Genomic DNA, 12,014 nt, shown 5'->3' with positions numbered 1-12,014 from the left:
TCCTGACCCTGCCTGGTTACCGACTCTTCTATATTTCTATCCCTTCTGATTGATCTCTTGGTTTGACCCCTGCCTGTCTGACTCTGCTTGCACTCTGCATGCCCCGACCTGGCCTGATTTGACTACGCTTTCTGTCTACGCCTTGTCTGTGACCTTCTGCCCAAAAGATTTTGCTTTACCGTCGTGCCCCTTTGCTCGTCCAGAACCCTTAGCTTGGCACCTCACTTAATAAGACCTGGCGGCATCCGATTAGCCAAGGGCTCCTCCCGAGGTGAATAGCCGCTGTTAAAGGCAGAAGCAAGAGCCGAGAATAAGGTGCTTAGCATTTGTTCTGGATTTAGGGTGCTGACCGTGACATCTACAGAATAAAGTTAACAACGATAAAGAACCCCTTACCTAGCATATTTATATGTTAACGGGTTATTGATGATATTATTAATCCCCCCACACTTTATTTCACTGCAGGTAATTTTATTTTTCTAAACATTTTCTAACAATATTTATATATATATATATATATATATATATATATATATATATATATATATATATATATATATATATATATATATATATATATATATGATTTAGAGATCAATGATAGAATAACCTGCAAATGTTCATAAACAATATGTTTTAGTCGTCACTATAATGCTGCACAATTACAAACACATTAGGGGCCCCTAAGGACCAATACAATGAGAGCATTTCCTACCGGGTTTCCTCTTTGTCCTTGTAGCCCCCGGTCACCTTTTGTTCCTTTGAATCCATTTTTTCCATCAAGTCCTGCTGTTCCCTGACAAGTAAAAAAATAAACATATTTTATACTTCTAATACAGTCATTTTGGTTGGAAATACCCATTACCTGTCAACACATCTAAGGAGGACTTGCACACACATTTTAACATATCATTCTGACCCAGATGTCCTCTCAATGTCTTCTAAAGTACTTACATTCTTAGGATGTGCATACACAGTATATCAAGATAGAACAAGTATTTTATTTTGGTGATTTATTAAGAGTGTATCAATAATATGAATAACTTAAATAATAAAATTAATTAATGCAAAACTAAATGGCAACATAAATATTGGAGACGCTTCAGATGGGTTTTTTCCCCACTAGCACTCATCTACTATGTTACTATGTAATACTGTATGCTGAAGGAATGTACTTTAATTCATAGCATGATAGGTTGTTTTGATTAACAGAGGACAATGCAATATAACACTTTCTTGCGCATATTGTAAGCTTTAGGGCAGAGACACAGGCTCAGATTCAGGGAGATTTTGTTTCCCAGCGATAAATCAGCTCTTCTTCGGGCCAATTTATCTCCCAATCTGCCTCCTGCCAGCTAGAATCTAAATCACCAGCTGGATGGCACTCGGAGCGCTTAATTTTCCAAAGTCGCCCGAAGTTTCCTCATGAGGCAACTTTGGGCATATTCGGAAAACAAAGCACACCAAGTGCCACACTGCCAGCGATTAACATTCTATCCAGCGGGGAGGCAGTTCGGGGAGATTAGTCACCCCAAAGAAGAGGAGAATTGTCGCTGGGTGACTAATCTCCCTGAATCTGAGCGTGTGTCTGTGCCCTTATAATCCAGCTCAACACGCGCAAAAGCTTCTCCAGTTGGAAATCTTGGTGGGCCAGTACTTAAAACAAGTACCGTGCGCATGACAGACGCACATGCACGAAAGACCAGCCAACAGCGTGCATGAGCAAACATCAGGCCCACCATGCGCATCTGCTAACGGCGAGCATACTGCACAAAGTTTTTTTTTTTTGTTTGGGGCCAATCTAGGACCCGTACTGGGCCGACTGGGCCCAAGAGAGCCGGGGCCCACCGGGTTTTTTCCCGGTTTCCAGCCGGCCCAGTCCGACCCTGAAAACAAGTTACATGTTTCAGGCTCTACAGCACATAAGAATTTCTAACTCGGGAAGGCCCATTTATACACATTCTTATTTAAGTTGTTTCTGTGGTTTTTGAAACAACAAATAAACACATTTTCTCTAAAACCATGTATGCCATGTAATTAATTAAAATATCCACATATAAGGGCACGAACAAAATGAAAAAGTGAATAAAAATCGTAAAATCTTGCAAACCTCTAATTATTCAAGTTTTTTAGGCAATTACTAGTGTAAAAAAAGAAAAATCTGAATGTAAAAGTCTGAATTGATGGACAATAGGACAAGCACAGCTTCCATTGACTTGTATAGGACTGCAACAGATTTTACACTGTGAAGTTTTGTATTTGGAGAAAATTAAATCTTATTAGAGAAAATTAAAAATGCACAAAAAAAAGTAGATTAGTGAAAAAAATAGAAATTTGTTAGCAAATATGCCCTCTATATTATAATTTGTTGCACTGATGTAAAACAAGATCAGCTCAAGGCTGCATTTATATTTATGTTTGATGCTCTAAAGCAATTAACATTGGTTAAAATTGTACATACTGCAAATTATATTTACCACTATTACATGGTCTGTGTCTTTGCAACTGTACAGCTAGAAGAAGATGCAAATGCCACTAAAGCTGTGAATGTATTGTAGATTCCTGTACTGTAAGGAGAATCCTCTTGCACTTCTTTTTTATCTATAGATTTTCAGAGATCTCTATGAACTGCAGGTCACACAGCTGGAGAACTCAGAGGGGTGTTGGTGTGTAGCATATTGCTGATAGATGCTGTTGCATATACATTACATTTCCCCTATATATAGTCAGTGATTTGAGCACTTCTCTAATTTGTACAAACAGAGTACACAGAAATGCAGTAACCAATAGCAACCAAACTTAATTGCTCTAAATAAATAAGAATTCCTTATTAAAGGGGTTGTTCACTTTCAAACAACTAGTTGTTTTCAGATAGATCACCAGAAATAAATACTTTTTCCAATTACTTTCTATTTTCTATGGTTCACTCTTTCTAATATTGACGTGTAAAGTGTCATTTTTCACTTTCTAAAGCAGGTCTGTGAGGGGGGGTCACCGACCCTGTAAACTGTTCTAAATTGATACATTTATTTGTAACATTTCATATCTTTGTCCCTGCTGAGCAGAATCCCTTGGTTGGAATTGATACAAAAGTTGCCAATACTCCAGAGATGCTGCTGAGAAATGTATCAAGTAAATGTTGAAAAATTGTAAGTTTAAAATCTGCACCTGAATTACTGAGCTGCCAGACTCAAACACCAGAGACAGGGACATTCAACTTTAAACTTAGATTTTGGAAAAACAGTAAAAAATAAATAATGGAAAGTAATTGAAAAAGTCTTTATTTCTGGGGAACAATCTGAAAATAACTGAACTGAAAAAAGTATTAAGAAGGTGAACAACCCCTTACTGGATCTATTTTACTATTTCTAAAAATAAATTGCAGAAAATAATTTCAGTAACAAATTCTTCCCTTTCACTGACAACAGTTGTTTCATTACAATTGTGTCTGGACATATTTGTATTCAATGCACAAACTATATTTTATTTTTCCTCTTACGTCAGGAAAGTCTGGAGTTTAGAGGTCAAAATCATTTGTCACAAATTACCCTATTCTTAATTATCTCTTTGCCACTTTTTCCATGCAAATGAACCTCAAGAAGTGTTTATGTTGTTTTCCACTGCTTGTGTAATAAGTTTGTTTACCAATGAAATTAAAATATTATACACATTACAATTGCATCCTTAATACTTGATTGTACAACCTCTGCAATTGTATTTCAATTCAAAGTAACTTTCACTGTAATGCATTTCTGAGAGATTGCATAAAACAATTTTATTTAAAATTTCAGTAAGATGTTTAGTTTGGTGAAAGTGCAAAGAGAAATTCAAGCAACTAAACTAACTAAATATGACTCTGGGGAGATGCTCAAGATTTTATAGAGGATTAGTAAGAGACACTTGCTTTGAATTAAATTAAACTCATATGTGATTAAACAAAAAGGATGAATATATGTTTATAGTAATAAAACTTCCAATTCTAGGTAAATTTTTTCTGAAACTCTGCACTTTTTAAAAATCATGATCTGTCTCCCTTACGTTTTTGGTACCTGTTCTAAAGCAACATAGTCATTAGCATACCAATTAACATATGCTTGGCAGCTCATTGTTCAATTATAAATAGTGATGGGCGAATTTATTCGCCAGACGCAAATTCACAGCGAATTTCCATGTTTCGCCGGGGGGGCGAATAAATTTGCGAAATTGCCGCAAAAATTTGCCCATGAAAATTCAATTGCGGCAAAATATTTTTGGCGTCAGCGACAATTCCGATGCTGGCGACAATTCTAGGCGCTTTAATGGGCATCAGAATTGTCTCTGTCGTCCAAATTTGCGTTTCACAAATTTTCCGCGGCAATTTCACGACTTTATTCGCCGCCGGCGAAACGCGGAAATTCGCCGCAGATAAATTCACCCATGGAAGTTTAGAGGCATCATAAACATGACTATTTTTGCAGCAGCTTAATAAATATGACTGCACTTTTATGAACTAGTCTACAGATTGACTAAGGGAATGCACCCAATCTTCCTTGCATTTTGAAGTTTGGCAGATTCTCATGCATTCTATGGGCATTAAAAATAGGGATAGTAAAGAGTTCTGCTACAAGAAACTTCAGGGACTGGTGTGTTTTGCTATTTCAGCTGTTCCAGAGCCACAACTTTAAAGGCATAAGTAAATGCCTTATTGTATAAAAGCAGTGGTGTAACTAGAGGGCGCCAGCCCCCCTGCAAAAAAAACCTTCAGAGGGGCCCGGCACACTCCTATCCCCATTCTCCCACCCACTAAACTCTGCCCCTGCCATGCCCCAACTCTGCCCACAAGAGAGTTGGCTGGGGAGGAGGATGTTCCCCAGGCCCTCCCCCTCTATAGTTATGCCACTGTCTAAAAGAAGGACTAATACTATTTGTTAAACCACTACATTACCTAGACTAATACCACGTTTTTCAAGGTAATGTACTGGTCTAACTAAAATGTTATTAAAGAAAATCAAGCAACTTCTATTCAAGAAGGTGAAATTTAAAAGTAATATTTTAAGGGTCTATAACCTTGTAGCAACTGAGTGCAAGCTTAGAAAAATGAAATGATATCATAAGGCAAATATCACAATTAATCACATTAAACACATGATGCTAAACCTATAAAGCTGAAGTTATCCTTTAAGGTCAGCAGTGACAACAAACAAATGTTCCCTTGTGTGAAATATCTTTGAATGTTATTTGACTTTGCTGCTGCATAACATTCCAATTTTAACTTGATGACTTAAAGAATAAAAAAAAATACAATTGTTTACAGAGACATAGTGAACAGAAAGAGGGTAATAGCTCAGTAAGGTGGATCACTTAGATGACATACTTGTGTGTCTTGCGACTAACTAAAATAAAAAGACAAGTAGTTAACCAAGGCTGTTTGCACACATCACTTAATGTCAGACTAAATATGTCTAATAATAACTGTAAGAAAACCCTGTCAAAATATAATTTTCTTGAAGCTTTATCCCTGTGAATTAAACGGAATGGCAGATATTGGTATGGTGGGATGTGATTTCAAAAGGCGGCAAACTTAGTAGAAATGTGTGCAGGTATGGGATCTGTTTTCTGAAAAACCCATTATCCAGAAAGCTCTAAATTACCATAGACTCAATTTTAATAAAATAATTCATATTTTTAAACATTATTTCCTTTTTCACAGCAATAATAAGATAGTACCTTGTACTGGATGCCAGGTCCCATACCTGGATATTTATTTTTATATATGTAAATTCAGTGTGTGGGGTTAAAGCCCACTCCCCTATACATTTGGAGGATAATGGGTAGGTAGGTGTGGAAAGTTTGGAGGTGCATATACTTACCCTGAAGCATGGCCACATGGGAAAAAAACTGTTTCAATTATACTGGATTGGGGCTGAAGCTAACGGACAGGACAACATTATTAAAATGTGAAAAATAAAAAAGTATGTGTGTGTTAAACACAATCAACGCACATCTTGTGAGCCCCTTATAGTTGTAGGGTATGTATATGAATACAATATGTGCTTTATATGGCCTGCAGAGGGAGTAAAAAAGGTTAACTTTCTCTCTCAGCCAGGGACTGTGGCAGCTGAGGTTAGAGCTCCTATAAAAGTAAATAGATCTTGCACACTGAGAAAAAACATGAGATATACAAACTTGTAACAGAAAAAGCATATACTGTTTATACCACCAGCAAAAAAAACCAAAGGCTATGAAAGCAGATATTCTGGGCAAGAGATCTACCTCATTTTGGCAAGGGTTATTACTCTACCAATACCAGTTTGAGCAGATCCCCAGTAATATTAAAACGAGGCTGAAACAATAAAAGTACAAGTTCTACAGTATAAAGTGCAGAAGATGATACACAGTCAGTACTACTACTTTTTAATCAACTCACTTATTCAAATTTAAAAATTGGACACAGTTTAAAGATATTTATAGCAGGTAGGGATGTAGCGAACGTCGGAAAAAATGTTCGCGAACATGTTCGCGAACGTCCAGACAAAAATGCGAACGGTTCGCGAACGTTGCGAACCCCATAGACTTCAATGGGAAGGCGAATTTTAAAAGCTAGAAAAGACATTTCTGGCCAGAAAAATGATTTTAAAGTTGTTTAAAGGGTGCAACGACCTGGACAGTGGCATGCCAGAGGGGGATCAAGGGCAAATATGTTTCTAAAAAATCCATTGTTGACACAGCGCTGCGTTTTGTGCTGTAAAGGGCAGAAATCACACTACGTCACTCAGGTGGTGTTTCTGGAGACGGTATTATTATTGATATTTAGACAGAATGTGAAAAAGCTCATACAGCTAGGTGGCAGTGGTTTGAAGAACAGATGCAGATGAGAGATCAGCAGCAGGACAGACAGCTGCCCAGCCCACAGCAGCTACATACAGAGCACTGCAGTAGAAGGTAGATTACTAGCCAGCAAAGCTACCTAACCTAAAATGTCCCTCAAATCCCTGCAGAGTTCTGTCCCTACAATACAGAGCAGTATCAAGTAGATTACTAGCCAGCAAAGTTACTATCAACTGTCCCTCAAATCACTAACAGCTCTCTCCCTACACTAGCTCTTCCAAGCACACACAGGCAGAATGAAAAAACGCTGCAGGGCTTCAGTTTATATATGGAAGGGGAGTGGTCCAGGGGGTGTGGGGGTGGTCCAGGAGGGAGAGCTTCCTGATTGGCTGCCATGTATCTGCTGGTCTGGGGGAGAAATGGCAAAAAAAAGCGCCAGCTAAGGCGAACCCAAATTGCCGAACGTTGCGTTACGTTCGCGAACATTCGGCGGACGCGAACGGTCGATGTTCGCGCGAACAAGTTCGCCGGCGAACAGTCCGCGACATCCCTAATAGCAGGTGTGAAAAAAGATCACTTGTCTTCCTCATGTATTGGTAAAAAGTTTCAGGCCTCATTTTAAGAACAATGATAGTAATTTAATGGATCACTAATCTCTCCGCAGAGATTTAAGGTAACAAAGTGCAGGACAATAAGAGCCGCTAAAAGCAATACTGAAAGGCAATTACAGATTCAGTACTAAAATCGGGCAGAATCAGTGTTCAGAAAAAGCAGTCAATGACAATGTAAGAATACACAGTGGGCATGATTTGTATCATTATCTCACTGTGCTCATCTCTACATTCTTGTTTTTAGATTAATGAAAATGTAGTCATCATTCTGAATTCTCACTTAGGGCATGAATGGTGTAAACAGCCTTCGTAAGATATTCATTTATAAATTGTTATATATTTAACTGTGAATATCATTTTATACAAAAAAAGTAACATATGATATAAACTTAAATGGCAAAGCTGGTATTGGTACTAACCTTAACATTCAAATGTGATGGTTCTGGGTATATTAATTATAAGAATGTACAGAATGCCATAGTTATTTACACCAAAATCGTTAAGATTAGGGATGTAGCGAACCGCCGCCGATGTGTTCGCGAACGCCGTTCGCGAACACCGGCAAAATTTGCGAACTGTTCGCGAACTGTTCGCGAACTTCGATCATCCGAAAATCGTTCGATTCGAACGATCGAAGGATTTTAATCGTTCGATCGAACGATTTTCGTTCGAATCGAACGAAAATCGTTCGATTTTAGCGATCGAATGGTCGAATGGGCGACCGATTTTGACGCGAACGCCTATTGGCGAACGTCGCGCGACGTTCGCGAACTTGCGGCGGACGCGAACAGTCGAAGTTCGCGCGAACTAGTTCGCCGGCGAACAGTTCGCTACATCCCTAGTTAAGATGTCAGTGGAGATGTATAGGAAGAAACCAGTGCAATGCTACTAAATAGGATGTGCAAAAACTGTGTAAAAGTTACAAATGACTGAATTACATGCGAATGCTGTTATTGTATCTGCAGGCATTAGAATACCCATGTCAACATCATGCAGAACTTATGGCAGATTTAATGAATTCAATATTGCAGTCAGGGAGATACTGCATTGAAGTTCTGCATACTTTACTTAAAGGGATACTGTCATGGGAAAAAAAAATTTTTCAAAATGAATCAGTTAATAGTGCAGCTCCAGAAGAATTCTGCACTGAAATCCATTTCTCAAAAGAGCAAACAGATTTTTTTATATTCAATTTTGAAATCTGACATGGGGCTAGACATATTGTCAATTTCCCAGCTGCCCCAAGTCATGTGACTTGTGCCGGCAAATACATTTAAAAAAAAAAAAAAAACGTTAAAATTGAAAATGTATACTGGACAGCTGCTTAACATTTATTTTGCTATCATTATCCCAACAGCTATGGGCATTAACTTTAATTTTGCTTTGATAAACATCCCATTAAATGAGGAGGGTCCTTATTCTCAGTTAGTCCACCTAGTAACACCACTCTGGGTTTTGCAGTGTGCAGAATAGAGGTAGACTATATATTTTGCATGCTTTTCATTCTAAAATTCTTGTGTGTGTGTAAAGTTTTATATTGCATTTCAAATGACTTGTACTCTTTTGAGAGTGATATGGACTTACTGCTCTTCCTGGAAGTCCATGCTCTCCTGGCTCACCCTGTAGAATAAAAAGATACACTCTGATTATAATGAAACATGACTTATTTAATGACTCTCGTGCCATATTATTGCTCACAAGATGTTTATTAGCATACATGGTGGTGGCACTTCTTTACATACACATATTTATGGACTTGTACACTATTTATAAATGTATACAATGGATGACATTTGTGCAGAATATAATCTCATCTACTAATTATCACTTTGCTTGGCACAGGTTCATGTGTCTTTCCATTTTATTGTGTGAAATGTAAATTTTAACTTTTTTGATACAAAATAATAAGGTGAGTTAATGTATCAATTAATAAGTTGTAGAGTGCTCCATAACATTTTATGTAACCTCTGTCTTGTAGAGGGGTCGCTCTATTATCACATTAGCTTTTGCTTCTCATACACCCTTTATATTCTTTTCCCAGCACATCGTGAATCCGAATTTGCATATTTTTGTCACAAAAAAAGGAAGTAAAAAATGTTTTCCCCTTTCCATCTCTAATTTGCATATGCAATTAGGCTTCGATTCGGTATTCGGCAGAATCTTTCGTGAAGGATTCAGGGGTTCGGCCGAATCCAAAATAGTGGATTTGGTGCATTATATTTCAAAAGGTTTTTTTGTATTAAATACTTACCTTTTGAAAATAATTCTTTTTGGCCCTATGTAGTTATATCAAGAAGCAGCAAAAGAGATATTTTTAACTAACCTTCTGTCCTACAGGCCCCCGAGCTCCAAATAGTCCCATGGACCCTTTTGCACCAGCTTCTCCTTTCACACCCTGAAAAGAGCATTTCATTTTGAATAAACATTTTCAATTCATAAAGTGATTCTGTCATGATTTTATGGTATAGTTTGTGTTATAATGGACTTCATGATAAAATAATATTGGTGAAATAGACTCTAATAGGTATCCAAGCAAGCCTTTGGAAGATCAGGTTCTATCTGTTACAATAAACAAACAATTGCTTGTGCGAGAGTTAAAGCCTTTGGGAAAATGGCTATGCTAAATAAAAGAAAGGTTTGGTGTTACTAAAACAAACTAAGAAGAGTCATCATCCCAAAATGAAACCATGTAAAGAGTGCTGACCATCTCCAAGGAAAACTAGTTTAACATGGATTGAGTAAACCTGGAAGACCCATGGGATGCAGTATACAGTGGCACCTAATGGAAATTCAATGGATGCCTATGGGACTTAAAGTATCTCATGGTCTACAGCGACTAATACTGGGCAGTGTTTCATCCTGGTTACAGGAGGGCAAAGGGATATAACTGGAAGCTCTCATTTGGAGTAACAACAGAAAAAGAAACCAAGGAGAGCCACCTAAAAATAACACTAAATGCACACACAACTAGACATTAGGTTAAAATAGTTAGAATATACCTTATAAATAAGCCTTGTATGTTGTATGCTTTTTCATTATTGGATTTAATTTACACTGTGATAACTTGTTGTTATTGCATTTGTAAATTGTGGTAAGAATAACATGTTATGTTCATAAGTTACTAGAGCCCTTTATATGTTATCACAGGTAAAGAAATATATGCTGGTTGATAGTCAAGGAAAGCATGACAGGTTATAATCTGAAACTCTGTATTTTGGGGGGCTTTTTAGGTTTGTATTACTAAATCACACTGTGTACATTGCAAATAATGTATTCTACCATTTAAAATTGTACTTTGAACCAATCAATGTAGCCAACTCAGGTCTCTGTGCCTGATGTTGTGCTTTCAGAAAAAGCCAGCCCTTCACAATGGAGCTGCTTTCAGATAAGCTATTGTTTTATTATTGAGTGTTATTTTCATATCTACCACTAGTTGGGGATGGGAGCATTTTAGCAATGCAGGTGTCAGGGAGTTGTTATCTGGTTACCTTCCCATTTTTCTGGTGAAATGCTGTTCAGCGGGGAAAGGGAGGGGAGTGATATCACTTCAGCTTTAAGTGCAACAGTAAAGAGTGACTGAAATTTATCATAGGACAAGTCACAGGCCTGAGGGCACCTGGAAAACTAAGAACATGTCTAGCCTCATGTCAAATTCCTGGAGGAGCACCATTAACTTATGCATTTTGTAAGAAAAAACATTATTCCTATGACAGAATCCCTTAAAGGCAAGTCAAGCATTAAACAATCAAATAAGCTAATTCTATATACAGTAGAACCCCCATGTTATGTTTTTCAGGGGACAAGAAAAAAATGTGTAAAATCCAGGGAAATGTAAAATCAGGGAAATGTATTATGCATAATATATAGGTGGGACCACAATACAACAATGTAAAATGAGGGAAAAAGTAAAATCAGGGGATGTAAAATTAAGGTTCCACTGTATTGTGTCATATGCAGAACTTCTGACAGGTAAGGTATCCTGACTACATGTTTCTAAATGAGAAGATAATGGCAATTAAAATACCACATTATTTATTGCTTTAGGGGACCTGAAGGGTACAATTAGGCAAATCAGTCCTCTTTTTGTCATATCACCAGAACCTTAAAAAATAATAGATTCTGTATGAAGCTGGAATTGATTCAACTAATAGAGAAACATTTACTTCAAATTATTCAGAGGAAAAATCTGCAGATCAATTTATGAATCACAAATAACCATAATGTGTCAACATTTGCTCATCTTATAATGTGGATGCTTCAGTTGATGATGAGTTGAAAATCACAAAGTATTTCACGCATTGTCTTGTAAATTATTAGAGTTTGTTTGATGTGATATGTTTAACCATCTTTGCCCTGTGTGCATTACTTGTACATTTGGCATATGTTGGTTTCATTTAAAGAAATGTACCATTCTTTATGTTTTGGATCCAACAACAAATTTCACTGCATTGGGTGGGCATAAAGACTATTTTGGTCCTAGGAAGTACTCAAGGCATACACCCCTTTAGCAGCCATCTACTAGTGACACCATTTCCCTCACTGTTTTACTATGCTGCTGGGAATAGGCAAATGTTATACAAATATAGTGAAGTGTAA

The 12,014-nt window shown here is 37.3% G+C and overlaps 1 protein-coding gene across 9 annotated transcripts in view; it reads right to left on the bottom strand.

Moving 5' to 3' along the window:
- Positions 1-12,014, bottom strand: part of LOC108711240 (collagen alpha-1(VII) chain) — a 181,287-nt gene that overhangs the window by 29,952 nt on the left and 139,321 nt on the right. For 8 of the 9 annotated variants that reach the window (XM_018252788.2, XM_018252787.2, XM_018252789.2 and 5 more), the window contains exons 86-88: positions 9,742-9,813; positions 9,003-9,038; positions 716-796 (exon numbers count right to left, since the gene is read on the bottom strand). In XM_018252788.2, coding sequence (XP_018108277.1) covers positions 716-796; positions 9,003-9,038; positions 9,742-9,813 — 189 coding nt within the window. The remainder of the gene's footprint in view (positions 1-715; positions 797-9,002; positions 9,039-9,741; positions 9,814-12,014) is intronic. The other variant, XM_041586594.1, reaches the window with a different exon arrangement.

Source organism: Xenopus laevis, chromosome 3L (assembly GCF_017654675.1).
Source record: "Xenopus laevis strain J_2021 chromosome 3L, Xenopus_laevis_v10.1, whole genome shotgun sequence".
In the NCBI taxonomy this organism is placed as follows: domain Eukaryota; kingdom Metazoa; phylum Chordata; class Amphibia; order Anura; family Pipidae; genus Xenopus; species Xenopus laevis.
This window is presented reverse-complemented; position numbering and strand designations above follow the sequence as displayed.